Source organism: Arvicanthis niloticus, chromosome 9 (genome assembly GCF_011762505.2).
Source record: "Arvicanthis niloticus isolate mArvNil1 chromosome 9, mArvNil1.pat.X, whole genome shotgun sequence".
NCBI lineage: Eukaryota > Metazoa > Chordata > Mammalia > Rodentia > Muridae > Arvicanthis > Arvicanthis niloticus.
Window position 1 is genome coordinate 56,553,739 of NC_047666.1, and position 18,276 is coordinate 56,572,014.

An 18,276-nucleotide genomic window follows, 5' to 3' on the forward strand; every position below is an offset into this window, starting at 1 on the left:
GAAACCAGAAGGCCCATGTTCTGGTAGTTCAGACTTCCTGTCTCTACTGGTAAAACAGGCTTCAGTAGATGTAGGCTGCCTGAGACACTAGCCTCCTACTGGTGGAGAAGCAAAGCTAAAAGATGATTTTAAGAGGGGCTATGCCAGACAGGATTCTACGCTCCTCCCAAGGAAACCTTCCCTTGCCACCAGTGTGCATGCACTCACTGTATAATCCCTTGGAGTGAGGATATAGTATATGGTATTCCTGTGATTAGACTATGTCACACAGTACCTGTTACCTGACCAAAGGGAAATGATGCCTCTGATCTAATCATGGGAGCCAATTAAACATCCAGAATTCATATATGCGTGTGTGTGTGTGTGTGTGTGTGTACTTTGTTCATTGTATAGTTACTAAAAAAGATTATTTTATTTTGAAAGAAGCCTAGTGCCTTCTCTGGCTGAGAGCAGACAGGTAGGACACATAGACCCTGAGAGGCCTGGGTGAATGAATACCGTGTACTGAGGAAAGTAGTCCCTGGGTGCTAAGCCACCTCCAATAGTAGTGGACCCACAAAGTAGTTGGAGAAGAATTCTAGTCACAACCCCGCATGAGCTTGGAGGTGGTATCTTCCCTCCAGCCTCCAGGAGGGAGCATGGCCGAATTAGTGTACTGAGTTTGGTCTTGGGAGGCCCTGAGCAGAGCCCCCACTTCTCTGTGGCTGGACTTCTGATAGACCTGTGAGCTAATCACTGGGTGTGGTTTGGAGCTGTGAAGTTTATGGGGTCTGCTGCAGAGCGGTGGGAAGAGAATCTGGCTGATAGCTACAGTTACCGTAGGGGAGGGGATGGCAAACGGTGTGAGCTCTGGGGTCAGACTGCCTGAGTTCACACACAGCTCTGGATAGCTACATGGGAGGCAAGCAGAGGGAGTCATGAGGAGTGAGCAATGGCTCCTGAGTGCCTGGAACATCAAATTCATACTGCAGCTGAAGCCAGAGCACCTCCTGGCATCCCAACAGGTCATCAGTTCCCTTTACTAAAGGTGGCCCAGGATTTTTTTGTTTGTTTGTTTTTTTTTTTTTTTTCAAACAAGAGTTTATTCTATATGTATGATTTGCCTCGAACTCATGATCCTCCTGCTTTGGGATTACAGGTATGTACAACCCATCTGGACTTCGTGGTTTCTGATACAGGCAGTGAAAGAATCCTGAGCAAACCAATGTGCACATGAACTTAGCTTTTGCATTGGGTTAAAAAAATACTCCAAACTCATGTCTTTCTGAAACCTCAGAATGTGAATTTACCTAGAAACAGGGTCTTCACAGAGCTAACTAGTGACGTAGTAATGTGTTAGGTAGACCACACATCCAATGTGATTGGTACCAAGAGAGCAAGAGGAAAAGGCCAGAGACACACAGGTGAGTCACACACCGCGAAGAGAGCTGCAGAGACCTAGGGATGGGGCCAGGTACTTGAGACCACCTGAAGCCAGAGAGATGGAGCTCACCTTCCCCCAGGCCTCCAGAAAGAGCCAGCCTGCCAACACCTCACTCTGGGTGTCTGCTCTCTTAAACTGTGAGAAGAACTACGTTTGAGATCATTTGGTCAGACCAAAGGAACAGATGCATCTCCCAAAGGATCCTCCACATAGTTTAGATTTTTATTTGTTTCCATAACAACCCACATAACCGTGGATCTTCACCAATTACTATTTCATAGTGTATATGCTTATTTTTATGGTTCAGTTTCCAGTGCTGGGGTCTGGACCTTGGGTCTTGTGCACACTAGTCACCATTCCACCACCCTCCAAGCTCTAATTTAAATATCTTTAAATAGCTTCTTCTCCTTCAGTGTTCCAATAAAAAAAATTTGTTCATCTTGATACTTGACTTGGGATAAGGGTTCTGGTTCTCAAGGTATCTGTTAATTTCTTTCTAATTACTTCCACTTACGCCTTAAGGAGGAATAAAGACTGATGTGTCTTAGCCTTACAAATGTTGGTGTTTCCTCCCATTTCTTCTCTGAGCATGGTGTTGGCTCCCAGCCTTACGTAGCAAGTTCATAGAAGGCCTGTTTTGGATGAAGCTTAGTCTTGAGTCCTGGGGTATTATATGCCCTTGTTGGTATTCCCAAGAGCCTTTATGCTTAAGTGTTTTTTTAACCTTTAATTAACTGTATGTCCCACTGACTGGCTTCTCTCCTCAGGAACTCCTGCCTTCTAGCAGTGGTTATCTGTGATTGAGAATTTGGCAGCCCCTCAGTGTGGCCCTCGGGTACTGGCATCAGTTCACTGAGATCTGGTTTGCCTATGAAGTGCATCTTTGGCATTGCTAAATTTTGGTCTCTATGCACAAATGCTTTTTACTCCTTCCTGGAGCCAAAACCTACATTATTAATTTGCACCAAGATTTAAGGATTATAACACGTTCCTTCGAGCAACCATTCTGTCTTTTCTCCTTGATAAAGGAGACCCTTCCCTTGGAACTGCAAGGAAATGATATTCACTGTAGAAAATTTGGAAAGATCAGCTCTGATTCACTCTCTGACATGTGGATACAAATCACTTAGTGGTATTCAATATTAATATATCAGCAGGCATCAGCAGGCACACATATTGTTCATTGAATTCTCTCAGCAGCAACAGGCCTATTTATACCTATCTCAGACTGAAGTTTTGCACTAACTAATAATGCCATTTTTTTTGTTTTTGCTTTCTTTTTAGTTTACCAGGAGAATTTGACCCATTTTTAGTTTTCAAAGGTTGGCTCATTATCCTGACCTGTGTCTTGAAGGATTGGTTTTTGGTTCTCTCATGTCTGTTACTCTCTGGAAGAGCACAACTAAGGAGGGCATCTCTCTGGGTGACTCTAGGGAAGTAAATGCCGAATGGCTTTCACTATTTTACAATATGGAAACGAAGCAAGACAGGAAGTAGTTACACACACTTTGTGGCCTGTTGTATGTGATGTCCAATGCCTTTCTGCCATATCGAGGACACTGGCTGGAAGCCTGGGCCTCTCAGGTTGCAACAGTAATGTTGGACTCTAGTTCATCCATGGGCGTTCACAGAGTCAGATGATGCTCAGAGGCAGGTAGCATTTTGAGCTCATGGCCTTTGTTCTTTGACCACACTCTTAAGGGGCACTTAAGTTGGGTGTCTTGGGGGAGCAGCAGCATCTTTTGGGGGTGTGTCCACGCAGTCTATCCTAGAGCAGTTCAGAGTACTTCCCAGTGAGATGGAAAACAGATGCCTTCACCAGGGCTGTTGTTAACCTACTGGGCAAACTAGAAGGGCCCTGTATTGTAAGCAGCTGGAGAGAACAGTCTGAGTAGCACAGCACACGTGGCATCCTAACCCTTAGCAATTGCATGCAGTGGCTTCTATTTACCACAGTCACTACTTGTCATGGTCACCTTTCCAATATAGGTCTTTTTTTCCCCTCCAATCTGCTTTTATACCATTTTAATTACATGCAAGTATTAAGGTCAGTTCTAGGTTGAGGAACTAGCAATACAATAGATGCAAATAATCAAGGAATAAGCAAGACAATAAACACAAACAGTCAAAGAACAAGCAAGGCAATAAACAAAATTCCGTGATCACTCCTGCAATCACTGTTTCTAAGGGTTTATCAGGATGACCAAAATATCTGGGCCTACTACCCTGTCCTAGCCCAAAGTCATTTTCATGTCTGAAGCCTACTTCCTTGTTCCAGTCTAAAATTTAGATTCCTACTTGAAATTACTTCTTTGTTCTAGCCTAAGATTTAGATTCCTACCTGAAATTACTTCTTTGTTTTAGCCTAAGATTTAGATTCCTACCTGAATTTGCTTCTTTGTTCTAGTCTAATGTCAGATTCCTGCCTGAAACTCACTTCCTTGTCCTTGGCCAATGTCAGATTCCTGGCAAGCAGCAGTATATTTGGCATAATTCTAACACCTCTCTGGATGTTTTAACTTTGAATCGTGAGCTTGTGAATTTAAAGAATGCTGCTCTGCTGAGCGTTGATTTGGCAGATACTGCTGATAAAATTACCCATGGCCTGAGGTCAGTATTTTCATTTTGGTCAAGCTTCAAGAATGGCATATATAGCTTGATCATGGTAGCCCTTTTTGTCCTGGGAATACTTTCATTCCTGCCCATCGTGTTAAAGCTTGTCTTTAACAACATCAACATGTTGGCAGCCAAAGTACATGGCTTGAACCTGAAAATGTACTCCCAGATGGGGTTATTAATTTAACAGGCTGGCAAGCCAAGGGCAGGTAAGATTCTGCACAGAGCCTTACCAACCAAAGACAGAAGTGCATTGCTTTTGATAATGCATATTCCACGATAGGTAAGGAAGGCATTCTCATAAGAACGACCTAAGACAGGCTCATTCTTGTTTATGAAACAAAAAAGGGGAGGGAAGGAGAGCTTTTGGGGCTGCTCAGCAAGAATCTGACATTGGCCAAGGACAAAATAGGTCCTTTTAATTTTAAAAGAGACTTGAGTGTTTGGGAGATGAGCCTGCTGTTAATACAAGTCTATTGGATGGGGCTTGGTCTTGCTCTGCATAACAATTGCCTATTTTGCATTTTGCACTAAACTCTCAGTCTTCAGAAGGTTACTGGGGCAGTTTCTAGGGTTTTATGGAAAAGAAAAATTCAAAGTAAATTAGCTGTGGCAAGGGCTATTTAGGAACTAAGGAAAACGTAAGCATACATCAGCTCTCAGAGTCAGTGTGCACGCTGTCAGTGTTATTCTGCACTTATGCTGTGCAGACAAGAGCATCTTTCTGGTAGGGATGCTAGACCTTCCTAGGCATCCTCCTGTCAATGGTCCACAGAGCTATTACCTTCTGTTTTGATCCTCAGGGCTGTCCTGACGAGGGCAAACAGGGTAGCATTGAACATGACTGTCCCATCGCTGTTCAGAGGCATGTTCATGGACACCAGGCGCTGAAGGGGAAGGAGGCTGAGTCAGTGATGAGTTCTCAAAGGCTCTGTAAAACCCTGTGACAGGAAGGTTGGGAGGTTCCTAGAAACGTGGATGGGTGATACTGGGAGTGGGACGGGTATGCACAGCTCACCGCAGTGTTTTCAAAGCTTTTCCAGGGAGAAACTGGGCTTTGTAGTTAAACACTCTTGTACCTCCATATTCCTTAGACCCTTGCAACCTCAAAGGGTTCTCTCCTGCTCTGTGCTCAGACCTACAGATACAGTTGTGCTAACTACTAGCAGCAAGAACAGTTGTGTGCCAGGCATTTTCTAGGTACCACTTGCCTGCCAGACAGAAATATCCATACTCCCATGAAGTGGGAATACGAGAAGGCTCTGTATATAGACACATTTACCTCTGCTTCAAACCTTATCTCAAATTCACTCACCCAAACAGGATTATGTTGCTCTCCACCCCAAAAACATGCCCACTTGGGGTCCTGCTCCCTGGTGAGGCAGCAGCACACACAGGGGTCATTAAGACAAAGAACAGAATGCCACTGTGAATGGCAGTGATGCCACCTCTTACACCACATGGGATCTTCCCCTGCATATTTTGCTAAGGGTTGTAGTTTTCCCCGAATGAACACATCATTTTGAGACTCTCAGGTACCAACTTAGGAAGTTTCAGTCTCAGCTCTCAACCCTCTCAGGCCCATCTTGAGGTCATGACCTGCACACTTCAGTTCCCTCTAGGCTGCTTGATCTTACATTTGATTTGGACTTCTTACAGTTTGAATCCTAAATGTCATCCAAAGGTCATGTCATAAAAGTTTAGTTCCCAGTCTCAGTACTCTTGAGAAGTGGTGGAACCTTCAGGAGGTGGGGTCTAGTGGAAAGAAGTTACTGGCAGCCATGTTCTTGAGAAGGGCATTAGAATTTACGTCTCTTCTCTTTCTCCCTCTGTGCTCCAGAGGTAAAGAGGCCTCGTGTGAGTGGGTCTCTTCCAAACACTCCAACTGTAATGTTCTAGGAGCTGCCACAGACCCAAGTTATAGGCCTGAGTGATTACAGACCAAGGCCTACAAAACTGTGAAACTGTGAACCAAAAGGAACTCTTTCTTTTTCTGTTTTTTTTTTTTTTAGGCTCCTGTTTCTCATATGTTTTGGACCCTTGGAAACTTCCAGAAGTTTTTATGGAATAGAGTAGGTTTACTGGTTAGGAAACTATGACTACCACAGAGCATAAGTATATGTTCTATGCTTCCTCAATTCTTGCTATCTATGAATGATTATCCAGGCAGATCAATTACTTGGTCCATTGTCTTTCTTCCTGTCTACAGCTCGGCTCTCTGCCATATTTCCCCAAACTCTTTCTGAGCTCATCAGGATTCTGACTGAAAATGAAGAATCTAGAGGACGGGGGAGGAATAGTAATGGAATGAGGGGACAACCCTCAGCAGTTACTGGGCCACGTGGTAGGATCTAGAGCAGATTTAAGGATATTTACTCTCAAGTTCAATCAGAGGCTGTGCTTATCAGAGCCTGGTGTGTTTGTCCCAATTGGCTTTGGATCACAGACTCACTTAGGAACTTGATAAAAAGCCAGCAGATACCTGTCTGGGTAAAGTTTTCGTTTTAGTGAGGTGATAGAACACTTGTGGCCTCTCTAATGGTTCTCTGATTTCAGGTTAAAAAAAAAAAAAAAAAACTTCCTAACCTATCACCCTAGGTCACCTGGATGCCTGGGTGGTACAGTCTGATGGGCTGAATCAACCCTTTACTCAGACAGTATGTCTATTTCCCCCACTGGGGCACAGGACATTCACTGTGACTGTTCTCTTACGGCCTTCGGAATGTAGCTATGGAAGGGTCTTTAAATCTTCTTGCATTGGTTCCTTTAAATACTTAAAGCATCTTTACTCCCTTAATAACCACAAAGGCAAACAGGGAGCTAGCCTCCCATATTTGTCCTTTCCCTCAGAGATAGTCATTTCTTACTTTGCAGGCCACACGGTGAGGACACAACTTCCCAAAACCCAGTGGTGGCTGAATTCGACGGAGGAGGGTCACCACATCCAAGTGTTTGATTCGACCCCTAGAGAAGGAAGGAGGGAGGAAGGGTGGTCAGAAGGCCAGCATGCAAGGGAGCTCCCTGCAGGTCCTGCAGTACAGAGACACTCGATGGAACTACGAACCCATTGCACGTTATAGTTCATCACAGATGTTTGTTAGCACTGTATTCCAGGTAGACCGGACATTAGTGGTGCAATTAAATCCCAGTATGTTTTGTTGCTCAGTCAACTAACCATTTGGCTGGAAAGGATTTAGGGATGGTCAGTCAACAGTTATGGGAAATAAGAGCTTCCATAAACCAGAGGTTGAGATGGGGCTAAAGTCCACCTGTCCCTCAATGAAAGTTTTTGTAGTTTCTTCTGACACTAGAGTCTTTTACTCTTCCATTCAACTGATATGTTCCCCAGCTCAGTGAATGGTACTTGGCCTCATCTTGCTGGCTTTCTGATTATCTCAGTTAGCATACCAGTGCGGACTCCTCTCGAATCTATCTCTTCTACAGGCCACTCAACCTCCTCTCTCAGCGTGGGGAGCCATGGTTCCCTCTAGAAACTTACTTGGCTTCAGGGTCATACTCGGCCCAGATTCTCTTGAATTCATCCAGGTGATGGGGACCAAGGATAGACCAGTCCCTCGTCAGGTAGTCGAAGTTGTCCATGATAACAGCTACAAAGAGGTTGATGATCTGCAGGGAACAGTTGTCACACTGAGGTGCTGGTCAAGACTCTCACGCATTTGTTGCCTAAGCCTGCTTCACCAGCTAGTGTCCAGGAAGTCAGAAGGCAACGCTTCCAAGTATCAGCAAGATGCTGGCATCTAGGATGCCAACTGCTAGAATTTGGGTTCCCTGGATATAAACTCAACACTGTTCCCTTGAGCACTGTGAGGGATGAACCTTTCTTGTAGACAGAACAGCTCCCTTTCTACCAAGAAGCCAGCAACAGAGAGAGGCTCTGTCTGTCTGGTCATCTTTTCCTTACTCCCGAGCAAGGTCCCAGAGACATACAAGTTCATGCCGAGCTTCCACACATCTCTGCCTTCTACAACAATGCTACCATAACAAGAGCCACGAATGGACACGGAGTCTAGCTGAGTTGCTCTGGGCCAAGGCCTCTAGCTCTTTTCAGGGGTGAGATATCCTCTATTAATTCAGTCTTCCCCACTCTTTTGCTGGGATGGCCCTGACCCCACGCTGCCCCGAAAGTGTCCCCATCTCTGTTTTGTCGAGTCAGCTTACCAGGAAGGCACAGAGCATGTAGAAGCTGATGAAGTAGAAGACGGCAAAGCTGCTGCCACAGAGGGTCTCCCCTTCCGTGCTGTTGCTGGGCTCAGACTCTGGAGCACACTTCTTGCCTGGCATACAGGCCAGCATGATATCCTGCCAGGCCTCCCCAGTGGCACACCTACAAAGAGAGGTGAGAGAGTCCAACTTCAGCTGACCACTCTCACCCACGTAGGCAAAGCTCAGCCTCACCTTCCAGGATGCGTTACTAAAAGGAACTGAGCATCTGCCATCCACCAAACGCCAGTCATGTTCATTAAAGATGGAAATATGAAGCCTTATTTTGAATATTTCAAAACTTTAGACACAGTAAGTTTATGAAAACTGGGTGTTTTATCTGTATGGCATTTTAAAATGCAGCTATATAAACATAGATGTGGTTTATTTTTACTGCTATACAGGAGTACTCTTTATTAATATATTAAAAACAATCTACCCTTGTTATGGGAGAAAGGTTTCTCAGAAAGGTTACTCTTGCTGTCACAGTTGACACTGCAAGTCCATGTCTTGGGTGTCTGTGTAGGAATGGATCTACCAAGTGGAGATACTTCATGTTTTCCTTCATTTTCACCAGGTGGCACTTGTCTGGTTCAGACCAGTGTCATCAGTGCCACTGCTGACACATCAAGTTCTTGGTGCTAGTGAATTTTAAAGGACGCTCTTTAGGTGATGGTGTGGAATGATATTTTACTGCCAATTAAATTTGACTTTTCTAGGCCACTCTGGTCTACATGAGGCCCTGTCTTTAAAAAAAAAAAAAAAGAAATACCTTTCTAAAAAATTGCCTTTAAAATGATTATCAGGTTGAGAGTTTTGGCTTTTGCCTTTTCCTGACTGCATGTTCACTGTTTTGCTCATCAGAGTCATGGGGTATGTATTTCCTTGTTCATTTGAAGGGTCCTTGGTATTTTCACAATAATTCCCTTGTTAATCACATGCACCAAAAGTGTGTCACTCCACTATATGGCTTGTCTCTAGCTTTTTTTTTTTTTTTTTGGTTTTTCGAGACAGGGTTTCTCTGTGTAGCCCTGGCTGTCCTGGAACTCACTCTGTAGACCAGGCTGGCCTCGAACTCAGAAATCCACCTGCCTCTGCCTCCCAAGTGCTGGAATTAAAGGCGTGCGCCACCACTGCCCGGCCTTGTCTCTAGCTTTATTTATTTTAATTGTAATATATTCAAATTACACACACATACATGCACGCACGCACGCACGCACGCACGCACGCACGCACGCACGCACACGCGCTCTCTTTGGAGGGCCACCACAGCAATCGAAGCTCTAAACTCAGGTTCTTGTGCTCACAGGACAGGGACTTTACCCACTGAGCCATCGCCCCAGCCCATCTTTCTTACATTATCGCACTGGATTGAACTTTCAAAAAAATATTGTTCAGAAAAAGTGAGAGCACACTCTCTTGTTTAATGTCTAACTGGCTGGCCCAAGCTGGTGATTTTCTTGGTGTCTCTCCCAGCTCACTGATCCTGCCCACTCTTTATAAAGCTGATTTGCTTGTGTTTTCTACACTTGCCTTTGTCCTTTGTCTTCGAATGGCAGTGCCTCACATTTTAGTGTTTATAACTCCTTGCTTCTGTTCTTAAACATCGGTACTAGTTCATCTTCTAGGCTGAGTGGGGAGGTTCCTGCCTCTTTCCATTACTGAGTTTGCATGACTAGGGATGATTTATTCCTCTGTCACAGATGAAAACGCATCATCGTGGGCCTTGTAAAAGGCTGGGATTTTGACAACCTTTTCAATATCTATTGTAGCTAATGCTACTCATATATTGAGAGCATTTCAGTGTTAAAATTAGCACTAATCTGCACCTCCCAGGGAAGGCTGCTCCCTCTGATAAGCTTGAACTAAATGGCTCTACTCACTTTGATTTATGTGATTAGTGGCAGTCCAGAAATCTACACTCATGGAAAATTTTTCAAAAAATAATTTGTTCTCTCCATTTGTAGTTTCTTGATTTATCAATGCTTTTCTAGTTAATCTTTTTTTTTTCCTTCAAAAAGGCCTATCAAGATCAATATATTGCTGTCCAAATATTCTTGGATGCGTGGTCTTACCCTGGAGCAAAGCTTTTCTTCTTAACAAAATTTGTGTAATTCATATTTTCCTAGATAAAAGCATGTACTTCAGCTGGATGTGGTGGCGGACACCTTTAATCTCAGCACTCTGGAGACAGAGGCAGAGGCAGGGGGATCTCTGTGAATCTGAGGCCAGCCTAATTTATATAGGCTAACAGGCTAGCTAGGTAGATACCCTGTCTTAAAGTAATAATAACGATAACAACAACAACAGCAACAATAACAACAATAATAATAACAATAACAATAACAGCAATAATAATGAAGCACCTATTCATTTAGATTCCCTAAGCAGATTGGCATACATTTGTTCATAGTGCTTTCTTTCTGCTTCTGTTGTTGAACTTTTATTGTTGTTTGTTTACATCTTTTAAAAGGTCTGTTCTTATTTTGAAAACCCTCCCATTGGCTGTCTATGGTCAGGAGAGACGTGGATGGTCTCAGAGAGAAGAGCTGCAACGCCAGGCAGCTGATTCATGGTTTCCTTGGCCTCATTCATTTTCTAGGGTATTTTGGTCTCTTACTTTTTTTTTTTAAACTGCATTATTTCCCTCAGAGCAACTTGCCAGTGTTCATGTTATAGGACACCTCAAGAAGCAGGATTTAGAGTCCTAAGTGCTCTGGTTCTGTGTATCTTACATTCCTCACCTGTGGGCCTTTTCACAAAATATTGCTGGATATTAATCTCTTTAAGAGATTGAAATGTTTGTGGGTCTTGCCAGCTTTGGTGGGGTCCACGTAATGAGACACACTGGCCCTAGACAATCAGGAATATCGTTCTACCTCCCTACACAACCCCCAAATCACCAAATGCAAAGACACAAGGCAACCTGGTATAGGATGTGTATGACCTTTCTCCAGGGCACCTTGGTCCATAACAACAGGAAGGGCCACTCCTCAGTGCAGGAAAGCAGCCCTGCTCCAGACCACCTAACTCTCCCAGCTGTCACCTCAGTGCCACGGGGCACTTCCATGCCACATGCTTCTTGTAGGAGTTACAACGCTTATGTTCATCAACTGCTTTAAAGAGTTTCTGGCAGCCAGTGGCCAGAAAGTCATATAGCTTCACTCTGAGGTAGCTGATCATCTCAGAGATGATGCAAAAGTGAGGGAGGCATTCACTTGGCAATCTAAGGATCACTTCCACATCCATAATAACGCCATGTTCCCATGCTTGCTGTTGTCCCGTTGTCTTCTTAGCAGTTAAACTTCATAAATGCATATTTGTTTATTAGTATCTTCAAAGTCAACTTCTAAGGACTATTGCTATTTTTTAAATAGTTTTATTTGTCAACTTTCACGAGTGAATGCCTTTATAGCGTGGGATTATTTTGATGTTCACTTGCGCATCTGGTTATTTAATGCAATCTCCTGAGTAAGGATGCTGCAGCTCTCTCTAGCATTGCCCATCCTGGCTTCTGCTCCCCTTGCTAAGAAGCTGTACTTTCCACTTGTATCTGATTAGTAGAGTGACTTAATATTTTAAGTGGATAGATTTTAAAGGGTTCTTTCCGTGCGTAATTTCTAGCTTTGCTGTGTTAATGTTGAGGAAGTTTTAGAGCTTGTTGAATTCCTCATGACCTAAGTTTTGAGTAGTTTTGTGGATGTTCCTGAGTGCTAAATAAGAATATGTCGAGGGCAGATCTATGAATGATACTTTTTTTTTTTTTTGGTTTTTGAATGATATGTCTTCTTAACTGTGTTATTTAGATGGTCTTTCACCTGTGTCAAACTATGACTTTTTATGCACTATATATTCAGTCACTGTTATGTGCTTATTTTCCCCTTGTGTTCTATTACTATATGCATTTCCAATCAATATATTGTTAAGCTTATATTGTTTACAATTATTATATATAACATATGTTACAAATTATGATATAGTAATTAATATATAATATAATCATATATTAATACAATTATAGTGAACATATTAATTATATACTATACAACACATTATATTGTATATTATATAATTATTAATATGTTCATTATAATTAATAATATTAAAATGATTAAATTATATATTATTACATATCACATATTATACATCACATATATATTATTGGTTTATTAAACTTCTTATTGGTATCTGTGGTTTGTCACAGCATGTGTGGTGGGTAAAGGACAACTTCAGGAGTCGGTTCACCCTTCTGTGTGAGTCCTGGTGGATGGAACTCAGCTTGTCAGTCTTAGCAAGCAAGCACCTTTACCCACTGAGCCATGTTGCTGGTCAGAATGCTTGACTCTTAATGAAAAATTTAATAAGCTTAATCTTTAGTATCTTTGTATTATCTTCTTACCTTTTACTTCATTCTCTCTTTTCCCCTGCATTTAAGTGCCACTTTTACCCTTCCTTTTGATAAACTGTTGTGGTTTCCCTTGTCCAGTTTTTTGATCTAGTGGTTTGCTTTCGGGCAGTGCTCAGAATCCGACCCTGGGTTTGTCAGAGAAGCACCATGCGCTGAAGCTATGTACGCACTCTCCTTTCATGCCTTGAAATGTACACATTCAATTTCTATGTATCTAATTGCTGACTTTCAATATTGAACATAGACGCTTACATGCCCTTTACTCCTAGTCACACAGATGAGTCACACAGTAACTCTCAGCTACTGAGATGCCACATGGTTTATGTCCTTTCTGTTAATGTACTACATTGCATTTCCTGGTTTGCAATGGGGAACCAACTTGCATTCTAGGTTCAAATCTCCCCTGCATGTGTTGAATGGTGTTTTTAATGTACTGTTCAATTACGTCTGGTGGTATTCTGTTGAGGATTTTTGCATTTATATTAATTTGAGATATTGGTCTATAGTTTTGTTTTCTATAGTGTCTTCATACAGCTAGCCTCAAAAACCACAAACAAAATAAAACAACAATAAAATAAGCTTTGAAGGGTTTCTCCTTCTTCAGTGTGTTAGAGTTTTTGCACTTTGGAAACCTTGAAGTTTTTTTTTTTATTGTTAGCATTCTAAAAAGTCATAAACAGTTAAGGTATTTGAAGATAAGATTGGAAAAAGGTCTTGTCTTATAACACAAACTAGCTTTGAACTCATGATTCTCCTGCACTGGCCTTCTGAGTTCTAAGGGTATTGGCGTGAGCCTCCACCCCTGGTGGGTTAAAGATGTTCCCATTAACCTGTTAACCTATTCTGTACTCAGTAGGCTATTTCAATTTGAGAGCTTACATCTTTTTTTTTTTTTTGAAATTTTATTTGATTAGGTTGTTGTTTCACTCTCTTCATTTCTTCTGTTTTGTCTGGAATGTCTATCACACAGTAGGATTTTTCTATCTCTGTCCTCTTTGTCTTTATCTTTATTTCATAATTTATATCTCATTGTACTTGGGTTATATAGTTAATGAGCCCTTGTTGCTCTTTCATCAGTTCACTTTTAGATGTCTCTTTTCTGCTACATGTTTCATCGATTTAAAAAATATTTTAGAAAGGCAATAAAGATACCTAACCATTGTATTTTCCTTTTTTGCTCTGCTTAGCAACTTAACAGAAGCATTACAGTCTTAAGTCACCCTAACAATGTGAATTGCATTTAGTTTCAAATCTTTTGGGTCTGCTCCCTCCTTTCTTCTTCTTGTGTGTTCATTTATTTGTAACTTGAGCGTGACACAGACACCTCTCCTCTCTGATGTTCCTCATATTTTTGGGATTATCGTCAGTTGTTCTTGGTGACTGAGAACCCAGCTCTTTGAATAAAGTTTTTATTACGAGAGCTCTCTGGGGATCACAGACCAAAGGCCAGGGGTGAGGTTCTGGCTGGTAGCTTCTCTCTGAGGGAGCGCTCTGCTGGGTCTTTCCTACTTCAAAGTCCTGGGGTGCAATGGCAAATGCTGCTGAGCACAGCAGAGCTTCCTAGAATGCAAGTCCTGGAGGATCAGTTTACCAGGACTCTCCTGTCCCTTGTATCTGTTGACACTCAGGCTGAGATGCCCCTGGCTGCTGCCTCACCCTTCTGAAGTCTCACACTGTCTGAAAGTGTGCTCATCTCAAACCTTATCCTTTCACGTCTGAACCCTATCTACCTTCTTCCATCTAGAAGTTCCTCAGGACTTCCAGTTCACCTGGAGCCCTCCTCACCATTTTCTTTTCCATCCTCAGCAGGGTTAGAGGTTTGCTCTTTGAAAAGACACTTTCTGGGGACCGGAGAGATGGCTCGGGTGTTAAGAGCACTGAGTGTTCTTCCAGAGGTCCTGAGGTCAATTCCAAGCAACAACATGGTGGCTCACAACCATCTGTATTGGGATCCAATGCCCTCTTCCGGTGTATTTGAAGAGAGAGACAGTGTATTCACATTCATAAAATAAATAAATAAAATAAAAATTTAAAAAAAAGAAAAGACACTTTCTGCTATCAGAAACTTCAGAAAAGAGGTTTTCTGCTATTAGAAACTCCAGGAAAGAAGAAAAGACCATCCTGGTGGCCAATCTGAGGTCTGCGACCATCTCCTGCATTTAAGTGTGGTATGAGCTTGTCATTGTGAAATGCCAGCCTACACTAGATAGCTTTGTGTTCTGAGGTCATGTGATCTGGGAGGTGGTAATGTCAGGCTGATATTTAGGACACCCATCATTTTGATAAGTGTATTTTGAGCGGTAATAAACCTTGGTGGGACCAGGTCCTGTAGGAGATGGTTGGAGGTAGCATCACCTGGCAGCCTTTTTCCCCATGTGCTCTGGAAAAGGGCCTCAAGGACCTGGCAAGCATTTTTTTTTTTTTGGAGAGAAGAGAAATTGTTCCACCTACCAGCCTGGGACTAGACAGAGCTTAGAGTGTGACATCATGCAAAGCACGGAGGTGAGAAGAAGATGGAAGCAAATAAGTAGATCACGGTGAGTCAAGAAAGAAAGATGGTGATATGAGAGAGGGACTCAGGGCAGTGTAAGAACGCCACCTTCCGAGCCACACCCATGGTGGCACATTTCCAAAAAGTACGGTGTCCACAGAATGGTTTGGTAAAAAGAGTATCAGAGAAGGTGGCTATACTGCTCAAGGCAGTGTGCCGAGGCTGGCCTGTGTGCCAGGTAAGATGCCAAGCCTCAGGGGTCTTGGCTTTTATCTTTGGCTCCCTAACAGCTGGGGCAGAGGACTCCCAGAAGATGTGTGTGGTACCTTATGGCTGCACATGGAAAGTTCTGGTAAATGGTAATGAGATTTCCTGGCCAGGAGGGAAGAAGAGGCCATTCTTTTCCTGCTCTCTTGGTTCTCTCAGGAATGGGCAACCATCCTGTAAGTGTGCCTGTATGCACCTATGTCATCAAAGACCCACTTGAACATCAGTAGCCCTGTGTGTGTGTGTGTGTGTGTGTGTGTATGTGTGTGTGTGTGCACCTATGCCATCTGAGACCTACCTGAACAACAGTAGCACAGCCTGGGGGAACGTCTGGAAGTTGTTGTTCCGATTGATCTCTGTGGTGTCATTCAGGGCAATCTTCCCAAACACCTGAAGAAAGAGGAATTGAGGGAGCCAAGAAGGACAGCATGTACACCTCCAGCCACTGCCTAATAGTCTATCTGGTCCTAGTAATTCTGGGACTAGGTGGCCAATCAGTCTCCGATGTGACCTAGTAGACATCTGCTGTCCCATGATCCCTGGACCCCAGCTCCAGCATGGACAACCTTAGGAGGAAACTGCTCTGAGCTGTCACTCAGGAAAGGTCGCTCGGCCAGGGAAAGCTGGGCTGGGGTGGTAAGTAGATGCTGAGGTCAGGATACTCAGTGTAGGACCAGGACCCACTGCCCTCTAGCCTTTGCATCTCCAGATACTCAAATGCATAGTTGATTCTTGGATTTTGTAGTGATATGGAATGGGTGGTCCAGAGCTTGGTCAAGCTTGATTCATTGCTGACATCAGGGGCTGGTTTGTGTTTTTCCCTGCGTTGTGATGTCAAGGTAGTTCTTTTTATCTTTTAAAGCACAAACGCTCCCTACCCTCAGTAACTTTTAGAGATTTTATATAGGGGCTGTTAAGGGAAGATCTTGTCTATGTTACAAGCATGGCTGTGGAGGTGCTGCCTTAAAGGGCTTGGAAAGACTCAGCTGGAGTCCTGAAGGAGTGGGGGGTGGGAGACTCTGGCTGAGGGAACAGAGAAAGTGCAGCAGGCCCCTGGGAAGGGGGCTCCTGAAAAGGACTGTATGTCTGATGGACAGTGTCTGCTCTTCTCTCTTCACCTCAAATCATGCACATCCATCAGATGTGGACAAAGCAGGGGACACTGGTGGGGACATCTACTTCCTGCTGCCTATCAGATGAGGCTGTTCTCTCTTGAAGCCCACTGCTTAATTCATGAGTGTTTTCCCACTGCAGAACCCAAGCCTGATTCTGTAAGATGGGAGGGATCCCTGCGCTGTTTCTTGCCCATGACTTACACCACATCCTATTGGGGGAAGTTCCAGCTCTGTAGACATTGAGTGACAGGCAGGGACACAAGTCAGGAGAGAGTGAGGAAAGGAGAAAGGCTATGGTCCTGGGGGCTTGGAGGAGGACAGACCAAGGAGTCAGAGTTTCTCATACCTGCATCCCAATCACTGCATAGATGAAGAACAGCATCACGATCAAAAGGGCCACATAGGGCAGGGCCTAGAAGGAAGCAAAGTGGGGTATGAGAGCCAGTGGTACAGGCCGGCAGGACCCTTTCCCAGAAAGCATTGCATTCCCAGGTCCATGGCAGTCAGCTGCTGTTTGGCTAAGAAGGACTGAGCACCAAGGAGAGAACCTGAGAGGTGGGCTCTGGCTTTTCAGTTCAGGAGTCTGTCTGTCTGTCTAGTTAGTATGTATGTATGTATGTATGTATGTATGTATGTATGTATCCATCTATCAATCAATCACCAATCCATCCATCTGTCTTCTGGGAATGAAGCTAAGGGCCTCTACCACTGAGCCTTGGTCCCAGTACACAGTTTTTGTTTGTTTGCTTGTTTGTTTGTTTTAAAAGCAGGCTTCAGAGTAATGGAGGCAGTCCCTGTACTGTTTATTGAGAACAATTGAGGAGCAGCCCTCCTCAGACTACAGTAAGATATTTGTACACAGAAGGAGGGGGTGATGGAAGTTACACAACAGGATGACCGTAGTCACCAGGGAAAAGTGGAGAGGAGGCAGCTAACATTCCTTCTTTAGCCAATTACTTCCACAGAAATGAGCAGTCAGCACTATTGCCGTGAAAACATCTACTGAGAAGAAATGCATCTCGTTTCCCTTACTGTCTAGCTCTGGAGCTCGGACGTATTACTTAACTTCTCTGGACCTGTTTCCTGCTCTGAATGTGAGAAATGGTAATGCCTACTTGGCAGGGGGGGTGGCATTTAAATGGTTTGAGGCTTGTGAAACACATAGCACAATAGCCTACACATGATTTGGCTTGACATATTTTAGTCACTCAGTATACCCACTTCGGAGGAGGAGGCATTGTGGCTTGTGGGATCCTGGAAACCTGGCCCTCTGGCGTAGGAACTATGTTCCCCGTACACCACTAGATGTCACTGAGAGATTATAAAATTTTTTAGTGTAAGGTGGGCTCTCTGGCTTCCTAATCAGGTCCCATCCTTCAAGGTCACCCCAGACACTTCCCATTAAAAGGAAATGTTGGGGTATCTTAGGGGCCTCCTATCTTGACCCCATTAGGGCCAAGGATTCAAATCCTTAGAAACTCCCTTCACCATAACCTGAGAAGGTCTTGGGTGGGGAGCCCCAGGTTCTCATTAGAGGTCGAGGGGCCAGCAGGGTGGGACATGGCTAGAAGAACAGTGGCTCTTTGTAGAGCTGGGCTGGACTTCGAGGTCATCCATCGGAGTGCTGTGGATGGCGCCGTCCTCAGAGCTAAGAGTTTGGAAGGGGAAACAAGCAGAGGAGGCAAGGAACCACAAGACACCCGCAGTCTTCCGGGTGCAATCCCAACCTTGAGCC

The 18,276-nt window shown here is 43.8% G+C and overlaps 1 protein-coding gene across 30 annotated transcripts in view; it reads right to left on the reverse strand.

The window, feature by feature from the left end:
• Positions 1-18,276, reverse strand: part of Cacna1c (calcium voltage-gated channel subunit alpha1 C) — a 610,552-nt gene that overhangs the window by 21,041 nt on the left and 571,235 nt on the right. For all 30 annotated transcript variants that reach the window (XM_076940415.1, XM_076940412.1, XM_076940413.1 and 27 more), the window contains 6 exons: positions 16,888-16,953; positions 15,725-15,816; positions 8,219-8,384; positions 7,539-7,666; positions 6,907-7,003; positions 4,824-4,926 (listed from right to left, as the gene is read on the reverse strand). In XM_076940415.1, the coding sequence (XP_076796530.1) occupies positions 4,824-4,926; positions 6,907-7,003; positions 7,539-7,666; positions 8,219-8,384; positions 15,725-15,816; positions 16,888-16,953 (652 nt within the window). The remainder of the gene's footprint in view (positions 1-4,823; positions 4,927-6,906; positions 7,004-7,538; positions 7,667-8,218; positions 8,385-15,724; positions 15,817-16,887; positions 16,954-18,276) is intronic.